This window comes from Ovis canadensis, chromosome 10, assembly GCF_042477335.2.
Source record: "Ovis canadensis isolate MfBH-ARS-UI-01 breed Bighorn chromosome 10, ARS-UI_OviCan_v2, whole genome shotgun sequence".
In the NCBI taxonomy this organism is placed as follows: domain Eukaryota; kingdom Metazoa; phylum Chordata; class Mammalia; order Artiodactyla; family Bovidae; genus Ovis; species Ovis canadensis.
The window spans coordinates 45,394,083-45,413,481 of record NC_091254.1 but is presented as its reverse complement, the minus strand read 5'-3'; the positions used below and the strand labels follow the sequence as shown (position 1 = coordinate 45,413,481).

At 43.1% G+C, this 19,399-nt stretch overlaps 1 protein-coding gene across 1 annotated transcript in view; it reads left to right on the top strand.

The window, feature by feature from the left end:
* The window catches only part of MTUS2 (microtubule associated scaffold protein 2), a 368,115-nt gene that overhangs the window by 233,360 nt on the left and 115,356 nt on the right, over positions 1-19,399 (top strand). The window contains exon 7 of the mRNA XM_069601648.1: positions 14,027-14,125. Coding sequence (XP_069457749.1) covers positions 14,027-14,125 — 99 coding nt within the window. The remainder of the gene's footprint in view (positions 1-14,026; positions 14,126-19,399) is intronic.

Here is a 19,399-nt window from a genome sequence, read left to right as displayed (position 1 = left end):
AATCCATTCTGGATTCTGTCCATGTCCCTCCTTTCCCTGGGCTTTCAGTCATAAGCTGAGAACTCATAACACTGTACTGAGCAAGGTCTACTCCCAGAATATCATCTTCCTATAAGTTAATAATGATCTTTGCTTCCTTGACATCAGTATGATGACAAAGAAAACTGTCACGGATTTAGTGCTAATTTTTTTTTTTTTTAAAGTACGGAACACCCTCTCCATTGCTATATAAAGAGAAGAATTTTAGAAACTTAACCTTAGTCTTTCAATGACTCTCTGTCTCTGAATTTTCATGGAAAGCTGTTCTGTTGTTCGTATGTCAAATACCACATCTCACCAGGATGTTGATCTACGTAATTTTGCACGAATATTCAGGCTTTACCCATTGACTTTTCTAACTGGTCTGCAGTTGTTGTAGCAAATGGGAGAATATTTTCAGTTGAAGTGTTGATCTGATGATTGACTACTTCTTGGTCAGTATGCCTTCTGATTGTATCATGTTGACATGATGTGTTATGGAAAGTGAAATTCGTTTCTTCAGACTCAGCTGTATAGAAGGATTTCGCATGGCTGTGCAGAAAACGAACAGCTGATGTCTTCCTGTTTCGGTTACTCTCCCCCAAGGGAAAAATTCCCTGGGAATAGTGAGGCTGTTGCTTTATGGGTACAGAAGCTCCACTTGCATCACAAAAATTATTTTTACTTCTTTAAAAGCAGGTTACTATTTCTGTATTAAAATCACAGATGTAGGTGGTTTTTGGTGTGTGTGTGCTCAGTTGCGTCCAACTCTTTGCAGCCCCACGGACTATAGCCCCCCAGGCTCCTCTGTCCATGGAGTTTTCCAGGCAAGAATACTGGAGTGGATTGCCATTTCCTCCTCCAGGGGATCTTCCCAACCCAAGACTCGAACCTGCATCTCTTGCATCTCCTGCATTGGCAGGCGGGTTCTTCACCACTGCATCACCTGAGAATTCCTATTTCTGGGTATACTATCGCCTTCCCTGGTGGCTCAAATGGTAAAGAATCTGCTTGCAATACAGGAGACCCGGATTTGATCCCTGAGTTGGGAAGATCCCCCAGAGAAGGGAATGGCAACCCACTCCAGTATGCTTGCTTGGAGAATTCCATGGGCAGAGGAGCCTGGTGAGCTACAATCCATAGGGTTGCAAAGAGTCAGACACAACTGACAGACTAACATTTTCTTCTTTCTTCATAGTGTAAAAATACCAGTAGCGTGTCTGCACCATCAGAATGTGTTTACCGAGCACTTAGATGTTCTGAGTTCTGTAAACAGCCTGCTCTAATATGTTCTCCTCACCCACCCTCTAGTCTGGCCAAGCATCATCACCCCTCTCTGGACACATCTAAATAAAGAGACTCAATAAGAACTTGCTGAAACAAAATATGCAACTTCAGGACAAGACAGGACAGGTAAAGGGCTCACTTTGCCATGGCATCTTGGATCTGGATGCTGGGGGCTTGTTCTTACCGTAGCAGGTGATGTATGCTCCTTTAATGGAGACGACTCTGAGAGGCTGTTATTGTTCTGACGGTGAGAGGGTCATGGCACCTCACAGTGTGGAAGCCCATGCTGACCCGGGTGTGGGACCTGCAGGGGACAAGTTCAGAGTAATTAGGTTGCGCTGGGCTCTTCAGTACAGGGGGTGTTATCACTTCGTGTTGGCTGTGTTCTCCCTGTGATGGGGTCCCCATGGTTCCCCCAGCTTTAGCTCATCAGTCCTCGTGAAGCCAACAGAGGGACCTGCAATGGCTTGAGGGTGGAGGAGTTTATAGGAGAGCAGAAGTGTTAGAAAGAACATTAGTGGGAGAAAAATAAAGGTGATACATTTGAGACCTGTTCCTTTGCATGAGGTCCCAGAGACAGGAAAATATGGCGGGATGATGGATGGAGTGACTATCCATTGCATGGTTCAGAGGATGGTGTTTGTGGGTGTCCTAGAAGGCCTGTTTGCTGTTCTTTCTGGCCAGAAGTGGGTGAGGAGCTTCCTCACCCGTCTCAGTGGCCAGAAGGCCCTGTGAGTCCTATGCTGTGACCCCAGAGTCCAGCTCAGTCACTCTGGGGTCGGGGGCAAAGTCAGGGGAGCTGTGGACGGGCATCCATTCATTCCATGGAGATTTCGAGAGCACCTTCTCTGAGTTGAGCTCTGTGTTGGATGCTGGGGGACATCAAGTGAATGGGACAGACACAGTCCTTTTTTCTATAGAGCTGCTGGTGTCACAGGAGAAAAAAGCATAAAACTCATCCTTACACATGTGTTTAATTATGGTTATGCTGAGTGTAACAGGCTTCCCCAGTGGCTCAGCAGTAAAAAATGTACCTACAGTGCAGGAGATACAGGAGACTTGGGTTCGATCCCTAGGTTGGGTTGATTCCCTGGAGTGGGAAATGGCAACCCACTGCAGTGTTTTTGCCTGGGAATCCCTTGGACAGAGGAGCTTGAAGGGCTGTAGTCCACAGGGTCGCAAAGAGTCGGACAGGACTGGTGGACACACACACGCTGAGTGTACGGTGGAGGCATATTTAACAGACCTAACGTAGTGTGCGAAAAGCATGCAGGAAAGACCTAACCAGTCAGTCCAAGTTGCCAGGCGGCAGGAGTGGGGACGGTGTTCTGTGCAGGTGACCATGTAGATTCCCTCTTTGTAAATATTAGAGGTTCCCCAGTCTCCCTCAAAGTCTTGAACCTAGGAGGCTGACCACTAGATGCCTTGTTAATTTGAAAACGTGCAGCCTCCTCTCCCCTTTCAGCCCTTTTATGAAAGAACTGGAAAGCTGGTAAAAAGACAGGGTCAAAAATTAAAAAGTACAGAAAATTTATAACTGCTTCCTCAGTCACTAATTTTACTGGTGGGCCCCCCCTTCATCATCACACAAGCATTGCCCCTTAGGTGGTTCACTGGGACAGTTTGATTTTGTGTGTGGACACTTGAGTTTAAAGCTCTGATAACCTCATCCTCTGGGCAGTTTAGTGGCCTCGGGGGCTATTTAAAAATTATCATCAAAGTGTCACAGAATGATCCAGGTAATGGACAAGATATATTTCTCTTAATCTGCTGTTTCTTTCATGGAAGCATGGATGATATTTTTGATGATTTGGGAGGTGCAATGGGACACACCCATCGTTACCACCGAGAATTTACAAAATGCCGCAACTCACTTGCTATTAAGCCCCCTGTAGGCTGGTGTGAAACCTGGAATGATGTGGTGGCCCCTCCAAAGTGGGACAGAAAATGCTAACTCTCACTTAAGAGTATATGCACGTATTGCGTCTCAAAGGTTGCACACCTGGTATTGTGCCCACTCTGCTTGTCAGCCTCCAAGAGCTATGGGAGCTGGGCCAGCAGTAATTAGTGCCAATGGTCCTGTGGAGCTGCTGACATTTATGTGCCTCAGAACTCTGCCTCCTGAACTGTAAATGCATTGTTATGCAAAATGCTTCCACGCTGTAGCCCCATCTCTTAGCCTGATGAGCACGGCACTTAAACTTACATGTCAGTGTTTAAAACTTTCCAGTTCTCTCCAGATTTGTACGTTTTACCAGCTACCTTATGCTGATGAAATGCTAAATACTCTGTTTACTGTCTTTGGGTGATGACGTTGGGGGGAGCTAGGAAAAATGAAAATATAATAAGAAAGAAACAAATGCCAGCCATTCCTTCTCTAAGATAACTGGCAAAACATCACACATTTCTTGGACATTGCAGAGTCTTCGTGTGTTCATCTTTGATCCATTGATCAGCCTATTTGTGTCAAGAACTATTTCAGGCCACACACTTCGTTATCAGTAATCTCTCCAGCAGCTGTTCAGAGTCTAAAGCCCATGGTGGACGTGAGAAGCCAGTGTGAGACTACCAGACGCAGGAATATGAAACACAGAGTCCCCCAGTCTTAGAAGCAGCTCTGACTGTTGAACAACCCACATGGCAGGTTGATGGGGATGAATGAGAGCAGAATAAGTAATGTGGCAGAGAAGACTGAACGCCGAAGAATCGATGCTTTTGAGCTGTGGTGTTGGAGAAGACTCTTGAGAGTCCCTTGGACTGCAAGGAGATCCAAGCAGTCCATTCTGAAGGAGATCAGCCCTGGAAGTTCATCAGAAGGACTGATGCTGAAGCTGAACTTCGTTCTGTAGTCCTGGCATGCTGCAGTCCGTGGGGTCACAAAGAGTCAGACATGACTTAGCAACTGAGCAACACCAGTGTGACAGTACCCTGCTGTGTATCCAAGCTTGACAATGGCCGAACTGATGTCATGGTTCATGGATGAACAACTAGAATAATAATTGCCAGCATTTTTTGAGTACTTACTGAATGCTTGCCAGACCCACCATCTCATTGCATCCTTACTTCTTATGATGTGCTGGTACTATTCTTAACCTTATTTTATAGATTAGGAAACTGTGGATTAGAGAGATTAAGTCATTTTCTGAGGGTAATGAAACCAGATTTCTGGGTTGACTTCAAGCCTGGGAATCTAGCTGCAAAACTTTTATTTTATCACCATAGCTTCTATTTTATAGTGGCTAGTGTCTCAATTGTGAGTTATCATTTACCACGTTGGTAGTTTACATTTTGAAGAAAAAGGTGAATATTATTATAAAGATGATCATAACATAGGTTGTAAAATAGAGTACAGAATTATAGTACAATAGTCCTTACAGTCACGTGAATTCCTGACATTTTGAAACCACTTCTTATTTTCCTTTTTTCATTTCTTTTCCAGTATCTGTTTATCCCCACATAATAAACAGGCATGACGTCCTAAGTGAGTAACGAGAAATCACTTTCACACAGAAATAAAATGAGTAAAGCTGTTCCTGTGATGGATTTGTGGGAGGAAAATAATCCAGTTCTCCTGGGGAATCAAGACTCTGCATGATCTGTTAGGTCCTGAGAAACTGTGAATAAGTAAAGCATGGTGGGAAAGGTACTTTGATTTTTTGAAACTGCCTAAATAGAAATTGGGTTTTATTCACTGTGGCAGTTTTAGTTAGGTAAGTTCAAATGAAAGGAATGGTCTGAATTATTTGTCTTATTCTATCCAGTAATTTACTTTCCCATTAATTCAAGAATACAATAAAATTGTGCCTTTCAGAGCAAGCATTTCCCCCATACAAACATGATCTACTTAGTATTAAAAGTGCCCAAATAAAAATATTAAAAATTCCCTGGTGCCTCCTGACGGGTGGGAGGGACGTCCAAGAGGGAGGAGCTATATATATACCTAGAGCTAGTTCACTTCGTTGCACAGTGGAAACTAACACAACATGGCGAAGCAGCTATACCCCAATTTAAGGAAAAAGGAAAACAGGAATCAGAGGGGAGGAAATGATGAGCAACATTTTAAGAAAATTTCCCTCAGCTGCAGGACTGGAACAGCCTACCAGGTGCCCAGCATAATGAATGAAAACAGACCCTCACAGGACGGGCACATTATGAGATTTCATAAGACTGGGGAAAAGACGAGGTATCAAGGTTGAACTTTAGAGTAGTACCTAACTTTCCCAAAGCATCCCTGAAAACTAAAAGAAAGATACCTTCTCAATCCCCAGGGGAAAGATTGCCACATCAGAATTCTGGGTTTAGTCAAGTGACCAACTGTAAGAAGAAATTTGCAGCCAAAGTGGGGTGTGTGAATTTCAGAGGTAAGGTTCTAGGTGATCCAAGGTGCAGGGTGATACTCAGGTTTCCTGATTAAAGGTGCCTGGCAGGAGTTGTTGTTCAGTCGCTAAGGCATGTCCTGACTCTTTGTGACCCTGTGGTCTGTAGCCTACCAGATTCCCCTGTCCTCTACCATCTCCTGGAGTTTGCTCAGATTCATGTCCGTTGAGTCAATGATGCAATCTAACTATCTCATCCTCTGCCACCCTTCTTGTTTTGCCTTCACTCTCTCCCAGCATCAGGGTCTTTTCTAATAAGTCACCTCTTCACATCAGTGGCCAAAGTGTTGGAGCTTCAGCATCAGTCCTTCCAATGAATATTCAGGGTTGATTTCCTTTAGGATTGACTGGTTTGATATCCTTGCTGTCCAAGGAACTTTCGAGAGTCTTCTCCAGCGCCACAACTCGAAAGCATCAATTTTTTTGGTGCTTATCCTTCTTTATTGGAGAAGGCAATGGCAACCCACTCCAGTACTCTTGCCTGGAAAATCCCATGGATGGAGGAGCCTGGTAGGCTGCAGTCCATGGGGTTACTAAGAGTCGGACACGACTGAGCAACTTCACTTTCACTTTTCATTTTCATGCATTGGAGAAGGAAATGGCAACGCACTCCAGTACTCTTGCCTGGAGAATCCCAGGGATGGAGGAGCCTGGTAGGCTGCTGTCTATGGGGTTGCGCAGAGTTGGACATGACTGGAGTGACTTAGCAGCAGCAGCAGCCGTAGCAGCCTTCTTTATGGTCCAACTTTCACATCCGTACATGACTACTGGCAAGACCCTAGAAAGAGTGGCAGTTGTCTAAGTACTGAAAGGCTGGGATGTCAAATGAGTTGCTCATGGGACCATGGACATTTCCCAGCTTGATGGCAGGACCTGAGGTAAGAGGAAGACCATGTCTAGGAGTAAGTGAAAGTCAGTAACTATTGTTGTAGTGATAGCAAGGAACAGTGTTAGAGTATATAAGCCAAAAGTTAGGAACCTCCAAGGAAAAGGAGTTTTACACCAGCATAGCAGCTTCAAGTTCCAGTGGCATGGTGCTGGGTGGTTTGAAAGATAAGTTGGGTGAGGAGGTGAGGACCATTTGAGAAATTTACTCTGAAAGATTGAGGACAGTTGTGGGTGGTAGTGGTTTAGTCACTCAGTTGTATCTGACTCTTTCAATCCCATGGACTGTAGCCCACCAGGCTCCTCTGTTCATGAGATTCTCCAGGCAAGAATCCTGGAGTGGGTTGCCATTTCCTTCTCCAGGGGATCTTCCAGACCCAGCAATCAAACCTAGGTCTCCCGCATTACAGACAGATTCTTCACTGTCTGAACCACCAGGGAAATCCATACTTGGGGATTATAAAACTTTTAAATAGATATGATATTTTCCCCCAAACTTCACTCCTCCATTCTTTTATTTTTACCTTTTCACAACAGTCTTCAGAATTAAATTATCCCTGCTCTTATCCCAGGAAATAATTAGATCTCTGTTACAAGTCTGATTGTTGTAGGTCTTTATCTGAGCCCAGAAATCTTCTTTATTCTACTTTGAATTTCCACTTCCCTCACACATGCAATAAAGGGTGGAGGAAATGGAATGAACCTTTAATAGTTTCAATCTAGCCTCATTTCAGGTATATTTAGATTGTTTCCCTCATTAACTCCATTTTCCACCAACATCAGATATTTCTGTTGATTTTTTAAAATTACTATTGGCATGGGGATTCTCTGGCCATCCAGTGGTTAAGACTCTGAGAGCCCAGAGCTCTGAGAGTGGTTAAGAGCTCTGGTTTCGATCCTAAGTCAGGGAATGAAGATTCTGCAAGCCAAGAGTTGCAGTAAAAAAATATATTACTATTCACAGCTAAAACCTGTTTCTTTCTCTTATCTCTGCAACCCCTCTGGAGTCTTCTCTCACCACCCCCCCATTTATTTATAACTCATCCAGCTTCCTCTTTTATTTGTTGTGTTTTTATCTAGATAATATTTCCTTTCTTCATCCCATTCAGTCCCTATAAATCTTCCCTTGAAATGGTCCCTCATTCTATCCGTCTCCTAAGTGACAACAAAACCCCTGCTTCCTGGTTACATCATTCACGTTTTCCCATTCGCCTTCTGCAGTTCTATTGCCTGATAATCATACCTTGCATCGTTGTCACATTTACCTTTCATTTTTCTTCCTGCTCCTCTTAATCTTCCTAACGGGGCCTTTCATGACATCTGGGCCCGGTCTGTTGGGCTAGGAGAATTAGAATTAGCCCCATTAGTTCCACTTTCACAAGTGGATAGAATGAGAAGGTTAGACAGTTAGAGCATAAAGTCTCTGGCTGTGCATGTTTCTTTATCCTTTTTGTTTCTTATCTTTTCTTACTTCTATTGAGATTTATTTTCAGGGATTGGTGGCCCATTATGTGTGAGGTTAGGAGCCTGTGAAAATTCCCTTTGATTTTTTTTCTTGATGTGCTTATTTTATTAAAATATATATATATGTAACGTTTTTCTTTTTATGAAAAAATATATAGAGCGTTTTTCTAACCATTATCTATAATCGTATTTTTCTTTTTATTTTGATGTGCTCGCTGAGGATTCTGAATTAAACATTGTCATTCGTCATCACATTTTTAGGAGCACAGCCTCGTGCTCCTCCACCGGTCTTGGATTGGGGGGCTCTGGTCCTGGGCTCAGGTGGACTTGACGTTAAGCGTCTGTGATGAGCAGGTTGTAAGAAAACACAAGGTGGGTCTTGGAGCAGCACGTGGTGGAGTCTTGCACATGGAAGGCCCGTGTCCAGAAGCTGAGCTCACATGCTCGTCTTTCCTCTACCAAGGAGCAGTGTCCAGGAGCTTTGCCAGGGAGCTCCTTTCTACCCAAGCCTTTGGGAGGCTGTTTGCTGATCTGTTTATGGTGAAACGCTTTAGGGAGTGTCTGGAAGTAGGTGACTGTTGTCAGTGACTGTCAGTTTCAAATGAAACTCTCCTCTGAGACTGGAGGGAGACCAGCATTTCTTTCCCCACTGCTGCCTTCTTCTGCAAACCGCACCCCCTCTGCAAGAGCTGCAGTGACAGGGTTCTGGACTTTGCATACACACAGCCGCGTGGGGTAAGGGGCAGAGTGGGGCAGAGTTGAGGGGTGGGAAGGCAGATGCCTGTCCAAAGTCCAACCAGGGGGCAAGAGCCTTTATAGATGGAGGGAGGGGGCTGCAGGCAGAAACAGCACAGTCAGCTCTGACAGTCATCTTGAAATTGGTCACTGGGGGTCTGACCAGCATCATCTTGTTTTAAGTGCAATTAGCCTTCAGTTCCAGGGCCAGCATGCTCCCATTTCCTTGAGGCCGGTTCTCAGAATTGTTACAGCTTATGTCACGGCTACGGTCTAGTCATTATGCAGTTGGCCTCCACCTGGTGGGGGTTTCAGTATCTATGAGACAGCTCACGGCACATGGCTCAGAATCTTATCTATGGCTCTTGAGAAGGTCCTAAAGGTCCTCGGCTATGCTTACAGACTAAACTATCATTATTTGGTCTCCTGTGACTGTTTTCCTCTGTTTCTGCATGTTCTCACTTCTCTGATTAAACTTACTCTTTGGCTAAAGTTTTTCCACAGACAGAAGACAGGCAGAGGACATATGGGCAGGGGATGGGATGCGGGGGCAAAGACCACAGGGTCCTGCTCCATTTCAGTAGGTACTCTGGGATCTTCCAGAGTAAAATGAAAGTTTACAGTGTACTTAAAAATTATTTACTCTGAGTCCAGATTGCAAGAAAATTGGAAAAGCCACTGTATTCTTGACTAATTGCCCTAATTTTCTGTGCCATCAAGAGTTCCCTGAACCACAGAGGAATTTTCTCGGCAGCTCTGTGTTCCTACAGGGACAGGATCATGAAACTTTCGATCAAAGTTATGCTTGTGGAATTGTTTGTACTCAGCTGGTTGCTTTCCTTATTTCTTCATAGAGCAGACAAATTATTTTCATTTTGTTTTCGGTTTCATAGCTTTTGATTTTTATTATAAAAACAATGTATGAGATCTTCATTAAAAGTGGAAATAATGCAGAAGCACATGAGAACAAAAAGTAAAATTCCCTTGATCCTACTGCTCAGAAGTAGTATCCATTATCAAAAATATTTTAAAACTAGTAATATTTTAACCTGGCTTAAAACTCAATATTCAGAAAACTAAGATCATGGTATTTGGTCCCATCACTTCATGAAAGGGAAAAAGTGAAAGCAGTGACAGATTTTATTTTCTTGGGCTCTTAAATCACTGTGCACAATGACTGCAGCCATGAAATTAAAAGACTGTTGCTCTTAGGAAAAAAAAAAAAAACAATGACAAACCTAGACAGTGCATTAAAAAGCAGAGACATCACTTGCTGACAAAGGTCTGTCTAGTCAAAGCTATGGTTTTTCCAGTAGTCATGTACGGATGTGAGAGTTGGACCATAGAGAGGGCTCAGCACCAAAGAAGGTGATGCATTCGAATTGTGGTGTTAGAGAAGACTCCTGAGAGTCCCTTGGACTACAAGGAGATAAAACCAGTCAATCCTAAAGAAATCAACCCTGAATATTCATTGAAAGGACTGTTGCTGAAGCTCCAGTACTTTGGACACCTGATGCAAAGAGCTGACTCATTGGAAAAGAACCTGATGCTGGGAAAGATTGAAGGCGAAAGAAGAAGGGGACAACAGAGGATGAGTAGGTTGGATAGCATCACCAACTCGATGGACATGAATTTGAGCAAACTCCCGGACATAGTGGAGGACAGGGACGTCTGGTGTGCTGCAGTCCATGGGGTCAAAGTGTTGAACATGACTTAGTGACTAAACAACAACAACAAAACTAGGGAACAGTCTTTCAGAAATTTTTATATATTTACAGCTGTGTGTGTTAGTTGCTCAGGCGTGTCTGACTCTTTGCGACCCCATGGACTGTAGCACCCCAGGCTTCTCTGTCCATGGGATTCTCCAGACAAGAATATTGGAGTGGATTGCCATACCCTTCTCCAGAGGATTTTCCCAATCCAGGGAATGATCCCTGGTCTCCTGCATTGCAGGCAGATTCTTTACCGTTTGATCTATGAGGATGTCCCATTTACAGCTGTAATATAGATAATATCTCTGTGTATTAAAAATGGGATAATACTGTGCATACTATTCAACAGATAGCTTTTTAATTTATTTCTCGTGAACATCTTTCCATGCCAGTATACTATAAAGCAGTCTAATTGTTTTTATTGGTGACATAGTGCTACCTCATATGAACATACGAGAGTTTATTTAACTATAGTTTATTCCCCATGTGCATTTTGGTTATTTTCATGTCTTTATCATTGTGAATGATGTATGAAGTGTCTTTGAACATACATCTTTTCACACTTGTATTCCAAAGAGAGATCTGTTGAAGCAGAATTGCTGAGTCAAGTCTATCAATGTTTAAATTTTTGATAGAAGCTGCCAAAGAGCATTCCATGAAGGCTGGATGAAAAGTATTGAAACTCTGAATAAATATTTATGTTTTGTTTCCCTTCAAAGTGTTGTGTTTAGCTCACACTTTGGCCTTTAACACTTTCCTTCTGAGCTCCCAGGAGTCTGGGTGACTTTCTGTGTTACTTGAAACCTAAGATCTGAGCAGAGGGAGGGAGAGTGAGATGAGCCACAAATTGGATCCTCCTTGGGGTGGGTGTGGCTTCAGTGGAGTGGCATGGGGGCTGGGCTTTCAGGTCCCCCGAGGGTCCAGCCTCCTGTAGCCCCTAAATACCTTGGATTGAGCTGTCTTGAAAAGATCCCAATAGGAAATGGAGGGGACAGTGGGCATTGACTGAATGGCCGTGCTGTCCAGGGCAGGATGCATTATCTGGCTGAAGTTTATATTCTAGTGGGGAAGGTAGACAGTAAGCAGATAGATTCGTGGATCTGTTTTGGATGGTGCTAAGTGATGCAAAGAAGAATGAAGCAGGTAAGGGGAGGGTGTCAGGTGGCAGGATGGCTGTTTTACCTGTTGTGCCAGGCACTGCCTCCCTGGAGACTGTTGGCTGTGCCAGGACCTGAATGAGCAGGTGAGTGAACCGAGCTCCAGGCTCGTGGAGGCACATTCCATGCAGAAGGAATGTGCACTCAAGAGAATGTGCCTGCAATGGGAGGAAGTTCAGCAAGTTTGAGCACCAGCAAGGTGTAGGAGGAAGAGCAGGAGGCAAGTGGACATGGAGGGAGGGGGCGAAACAGGCCCAACTGGGTCAGGAGAAGCAGGAGCTCAGTCAGGTCAGAAAAGTAGAGAGAGGTTCCTTCCTCTGCAAAGCCCGGAAATGACTCCCCAGTCATGTGTATGGGTGCATGCACACACACACACACACACACACACACACACACGTGCATACGTTTGCATACACACATGCATATAAATAATCTCAAACAGTGCTTTTAAAGCTGTAAGGGAAAGTTGACATATTTGGACATATTGAAAATTTTAAAATACAGTACAACAAAAGGTACTATAAATAAGTTGTAAAAAGTAAAACGTGGAAAAGGCAAAGGATTAATATCTAGGATAAATGAAGAATTCTTACACATCAATAAGAAAAATGGGTGAAGGGTTTAATGAGGCAATTTTCAAATGCATATGACCAATTTTAAAAGATTCCAAGCATTTGGCAAAAAATCAAAAGGACGGAGACTTCAGTGTCAGTGGGGCATGGGACGTGTACAAAGAACTGGTCTCCCACATTTGGTTGGGAATGTCAATTAGCAGCTTTGGGTGGAGGACAACTGGGCTATGTCTGGCGATACTGCGAATGAGCAGACTCTTAATCTGGCAAAAGCGTATCTGTGCATTTATTCTGTAAAGAGGCCAATACATGCTTACAAAGAAACAAGTAGAAAACTGTTTACATAGCACATTTATCTTTTTTAATAGCTGACGCTTGCAAACACTCTAAATGCTCATCACTGGAGGATGGGTAAATTATAGTGTTTCTTTGCCCCTTAATATGATGTGACATGTTTAAAAGATCTATAAATGCGCTGATATGAAAAGGATCTTGAAAAGTGTGGGTAGGTAAAAAGAAATCGCAGTATGCGATTCATTTAATTAATAGCCATGTATGTGTTTGTGTAGGTATGTTTATAAATAACTAGAATAATGTCTGGAAGAATAAATGCAAACTGCTAGCAGCAGTTACCTCTGAAGGGAGAGTAACAAGGTGGGGCCGGGAGTGAAGAGGGAAGTTTGTATTCTGCTTCCAAGGGACCATCACCATCACTAGGGTTTGTTTATTTTTTTAATCACAGTGTTCGGGGTTTTTTAAAAATTTATTTATTTATTATTTTTGGCTGTGCTGGGTCTTTGCTGCTGTGTGTGGGCTATCTCTAGTCGCAGCGAGCAGGGCCACTCTTCACTGCAGTGCATGAGCTTCTCATTGAGATGGCTTCTCTTGCTTCTGAGCATGGGCCCGAGGTGCACAGGCTTCAGTCGTTGTGGTGTGTGGGCTTAGCACATGGGACCTTCCCAGATGGAGGTCAAACCCTTGTCTCCTGCACTGGTAGTTGGATTCTTTACCACTGAGCCACCAGGAAAGCCCAGGGTTTATTTTTGAAATGGCATAATAAATGGTCCTGAGGTGGAGAGAGGTCTAGGTTCGCCCAGGTTGGTGTTACTTCTCTGATCTTCCATCCATCATTCTTTGACTTTCTGATGAAGGGGATGTGAGGTGAGGGTCTGTGCCCAGCATACAAGGGAGAAATGGGGCCATGTCCCGAGTGCCCGTTCTTAGATTGAGCCCAAGTTCAAGATGTCCCGAGCTGCTGCAGCCGCCTCTGCCATCTGGTCCCACAAAGGCTCAGCTGCAGCAGAGACAGAACTCGGAGGCTCTCCAGGTCACCTCTGCAGACCAGCTGCGTGGAAATTAATTAGAGGCAGACCAAGTCCCCGGAGGCTCAGCTCTCATGATGCTGGAGTCATTAGCAGTTAGATTCGGCTACAGCTTCCTTCTCCATCTTCTGAAAATTTGTTTTGGCAAGGAGACAGGCCGACTGAGTTAGTGGCTGAGGACAGTGAATTTTAATTCCCACATAGTTTGTAAGGGCCTTTGGGGTGCGGTGACCCCCAGAGACAGGGGCGGTTTTCATCATGTCAGAGACAGCAGTGTACTTATTCCTCTGACTGCTCGTAACAAAATTCCCTTTGCTATAAACAAGCGTGTCATTCCTGAAGCACAGGAGGTGGTGACTATAGCAACAAATCACCCAAATATTATTTTGTTCTGTGCGCCTTTTGTTAAGCCTCCCTTTCCACAAACAATTTGTGTTAACCGTTTTGATTGTAATGAGCTCTCTTTTGTTTCTTTCTCTCTTTTTAAATTATTTATAGGAGCCAAGAAAGAAGTACAAAAAGAGCAAGATGCCAATAAACCTGCAGTTTCATCTCCTAAGAGGACAGCGGCTTCGAGCACCAAGCTCCACTCACCAGGTATTTAAGAAATGTGAACTATGTTATCTGAGGAGACTTGAACTTGGAATGCATTTTGTTCAAATGTCATTAGTGGAGTGATGCCAGCCCACGTGGTACGCGTGACTGTTCCAGGGCTTGACGTTCGTGTACGGCTGTGTTCTGACTCCAGCTGAAATGAACCAGCTGTTGGCATCATTTTGTCTTTAAAAAAATGTTATTAATGCTGCATTTAGAGGGTAGGATCTTCTCTGTGTAGGAGTATCTGCTATTCCAACAGCACCTGAGATAATTTATAATTGGAAAACAGATTTTGGAGATCTTACCTCAAGAGATAATATTTTTCCAAAAAGAGGAGAAAAAGATGAACCATGGATATCAAACACTTGTTATGTTATTTATTTACATACTTATATGAACAAGCTATATAATGTTGTGAAAGTTGAAAATTACCTATTATGGAAATTCATGTTGTAAGACATCATCCTCTTTGTAGAGCAGAATGCAATATAACCTTTAAGCACAAAAATAGTAGCAATAATAGCAGCTTAAGTTTGAGTTCTTACTGTATACCAGGTACTGTCCTTGGGTCTTTAAATGAATTCATTTATGTAATGCCCACAGTAACTGGGAGATGGGTACGATATTGCCTCTTCGTTTGTATGTGAGGAAATTGAACTTCATAGATTTTCATTAACTTGCCCAAAAGTCACAGGAAATAAATAGCAGAGCCTTTGTTTCAACACAAGCACTTCGAATCCCACTTTGAACTGCACTCTTACTTGTTGCGCTATGAACCAGAAACCTTGTCAAATAATGACCTTATTAATAATGTTTCCAGTAAATTTTAAAAATGTATAGGAAGTAATCCAAAGTCACACATGAAGAGGGTCAGGAGACAGAGCCTGTTACCAAAGGCAGATTTGTGTGCCTGATGCACAGGAGGGAAAACAAACTGAAACGTCGGAGTTTGGAGCAGAAAAAGGTTCATTGCAGAGCCTGCAAGGAGACTGGTAGTTTGTGCTCTGAAAACCCAGAACTGCTCAAAGGATTTCAGCAAAGCACTTTTAAAGGCAAGTTGAGGGAGGAGTGTGGTTAGTTGTTAGAAACTTCATGGTGTGGGAATCCTTTGCTCTTGCAGCTGTCCATGTGGGTAAAGTCAGGATGTTCCTGTAAACTTCCAACAAGACATATGCAGGGAAAGGTTGAAATGAGGGCTTAAAAAATTTAAATCCGTGTCAATGAAGGCAAAGAGAGGGGAGAAAGGAAAAAGAAAACAGAGGAAAGGAGAGGAAGGAAGGGAAGGGGTTCAGATCTACTGAAGCAGTAGTCCATTCCTTTTTATCAGCGAATAGAACTCCACTGTGTAAGTACCACAATTTATCCATTTACCTACTGAGACACTTTGGAGATTTCCCCCAGGGATTTGGCTATTATAAATGAAGCTACCACGCACATTTGTACAAGCCTTGGTATAGACCTCTGCTTTCATTTTTCTTGGCAAATAGCTAAGAGTGGAATGCCTAAGTCATATGATAGCTATGTGTTTAACTTTTAAATCTGTTTAAAAGTTTTCCAATCTGTTTTCCAAGGTAGTTGTACCATTTTATATTCCCGTCAGTGATGTCCAAGAGATCCAGTTCCTCCATGTCCTTGCCAACCCTTGGTATGGTCAGTCTTTTAGATAATAAACATTATAATAGGTACATGGCAGTATCTCATGGTTTTAATTTGCATTTACCTGGCAACTAATGACATTAAAATGTTGAACATCTTTTTTACATTTATTTGACATCTGTGTGTATTCTTCCATAAAATATTCCAATCTTTTGCCATTTCAATTGGAAGTGTTTTTTTTATTGAATTTTGAGAATTTCTATATATTCTGGTCACAATTTTTTCAGGTATGTGATCTGCAGTTTTCTTTTCTCCACAATTTATGTGTTGTTTTGCACTCCCCTAACAATGTCTTTTGAAGATTAGAAGTTCTTAATGTTCACGAAGTCCAATTCATGATTTTTTCTTTTATGGACCATATTTTTAGTATTATCTTAAAAATCTTTACATAACCCAAGTTCATAAATATTTTCTCCTACATTTTATTCTAAAATACATATAGATTTTATATTTACATCTATGATCCATTTAATTTGTTTTGTATGTAGTGTAAAATATGACTTGATTCTCAGTAGATTTCTACTGTGATCATTATTATCTCTTCTGCTGACGTTGAGTTTAATTAGGGAATGTCATTAATTTGAAGTCTTTCTGCTTTTCTAATGTGCATTTAATACAGTAAATGTCCCTTCATATACTATGTTAGCTGTAATTCACATATTTTGATATATTGGGTTTTCATCTTCATTGAGTTCAAAATATTTTCAGGTTTCCTTTTCTGATTTCTTCTTTCCCCATGATTATTTAGCAGCATTGTTTTTAGTTTGCAGATATTTAGGACTTTCCAGAGGTCTGATTATATTTCTAATTTAATTCCATTGTGTCTGGAGAACATACTTTGGATGATTTGTTCAGTTCAGTGCTGATCAGTTGCTCAGTCGTGTCCAACTCTTTGTGACCCCATGGACTGCAGCACGCCAGGCTTCCCTGTCCAGCACCAACTCCTGGAACTTACTCAAACTCATGTCCGTCGAGTCAGTAATGCCATCCAACCTTCTCATCCTCCGTCGTCCCCTTCTCCTGCCTTCAATCTTTCCCATCATCAGGGTCTTTTCCAGTGAGTCAGTTCTTCGCATTGGGTGGCCAAAGGTGGATGATTTTAGTCCTTTCAAATTTGTTGAGACTTGTCTGATACTCCACACAACAAGGGCTGTCTTGGTAAATCTTGCTTTCTCAGCATGTGGGGAAAACGAGGTCATCTCTCTGGTGTCTCTTCTCATGAGGCCACTAATCCCATTCGTGGAAGCCTCACCCTCATGACCTAAATGCTTTCCCCAGAGGAGATTAGGGATTAGCACATGAATTTTGGGAGAACATGAACAGCTCAAAGCATCTGCATATGTGTGCAGAGGAGCAGAAGCATTGGGGTCTGGGCTACCACAGGAGAATGTCAAGCCAGCTCTGGTGAAGAGAAACCTATATAATGAGAGTGGACAGGTCTGGGAGCACAGCATTCCTGTCCCCAGCCTCCTCTCCTTGCCTCCTCCATCCCTCTCTCAGGGCAACTCCCCTTTCTTCAGATTATTGAACATCAAATAAGCCGAGCTGCACTGGTCGGTGGTGCCTCTGTCAAGCCTTGAACCCTCAACTGTCATGTGATTGAGGAGTGGCAGCTGAAGTCCAGGTGTGTTTCCCTCCCCTGCTGCTCTGGAACTTCCCTGAGGATCGTCTTGACCCATTTCTCTCCCCACCTTTGCAGCCAGGCTTGGGGAAGAGGCATCTTGTGATTCTCGTCTCTGTCCCTTGCCTACAGATGACTTCTCCCATTCCTGCCAGCTAGCGACCCCCTCCCTATTCCACTGCCTTCCCTCCCCCCAAATCCTGCAAAGGCCTCTCATGACCTCCTGGTTATTAAGTCTAAGTGACACGTCCTGGTCCTTATCTCTGTGGCCTTTGGCATTACTGATCACTCCTTTCCTGAAATTTTCTTTCCCTTAACTCTGTGACACCTATTCCTGCTGGTTTTCTTCCAGCTTTTGGAAATGCTTGCATGGAGTTGTCTTCACTAGAAACTCTTCTGCAAATTCTAAATGTTGCCAAGCAGTTTGGCCCAGGAGAATAGACCAAACTGAGTTCAAATCCTGGCTTGGTGGCTCACATGATGTATGAACTGGGGCAAATAACAGAATTTCTCCGAGCCTCAGCTGCTTCTTTAGTAATTTGCATATTGTGAATTCTACTCTTTTAAAGTGTACAATTCAGTGGTTTTAATATATTCACAAAATTGTGCAGCAATCACCACTACTTCCAGAGCATTTTCTTTTAGCCTCAAAAGAAACCCATACCCATGAGCTCACTACCCATGCTCCCCAGCCGCTGACAACCACTAGTCTATTTTGTTTCATGGACTTGCTTATTCTGGACATTTCATGGAAGTAGAATCATATTCTGTGTGGCTTTCTTCATCAGTTGTTTTCACTTCGCACGTTTTTGAGGTTCATCCATGTCAAAGTGAGGATCAGTAGTATTTCCTTCCTGGATCAGTGTTTCGTTCCTGGTTTGGGCTGAATAATAGTACACCATGTGAATGTGTCATCGTTTATCCACTCATCGGTTGATGGGCACTTGTTTCCAGCTTTTGGCTACTATGAGTAATGCTGCTATGCAAATCCATGCCATTAATCTTTTCATATGCAGTGTCTAATCTTAATGCCATCCAGTGTATTTTTATCTCAGACATTTGAATTGTTAATCTCTAGAATTTTTATTTAAGTCTCTTTTTATCTTTGTTTCTATTTGATGTACTCAGTCTTTCCTCCAGCCTCTTGATATATGGAATATAGTTATAATAACTGTTAATTGCTGGTGCTTTTCTTGGCTGACTTCAGTTAATTGCATCCCCTCTTCATCATGACTTGTACATCCCTGCTTATTTACATGCCTGAGAATTTTTTTAGATGACTGACATTGTAAATTTTTCCTTGTTGGATTTTTTTTTTAAATTCTATAAATATTCTTAAGCTTTGTTATTGGGTAAAACTATGTGACTTGGAAAGAGCTTGATCATTTTGGATCTTTCTCATTAGCTTTGTTAAACAGATCCTGACCAGCAGTTAGTCCAGGACTGGTTTCAGCAGAGCACCATGATATGAGCCTTCCAGGTGTTCTGATGCCCTGGGAATTGCGGAGGGCACAGGAATTGATCCTGGCCTTCTGTGAGCTCCCGGTAGTGTTCCTGCTAGTCCTGGGTAGAATCCACTCCCTGGTGCTGGACACTGTCCTCACCTGCTGCACTGATGTAAGTTGTCCAGAAACTCGAGAGGCCCTTCTGTGTCACCCTGTGTCTCTGTGGAGCTGTCCTCTCAGCTACTCTGCCCTGTAACCACTGACCCTTGAACTTCCTGAGCCCCCAGCTCCACCGTGCCAAGTTGGGAAGACTACCAGACCCACGCTGGGCTTCCTGACTCTCTGTGCCACAGCCTGGAAGACCACCCAGAGAGCAGGCTCAGGCATCCCTGGGGGTGGTAGGGGTCGTCTCGTGTGTTTTGGAGTCTTTGGTTCCTCGCGCTTCATTGCCTAATATAATGTCTTGAAACCCACTGATACATATTTTGGTCAAGTGTTTTGGGTCGTTTCAGATGAGAAGATAAATCTACTCCTTTCTTACTCCATCTTCAC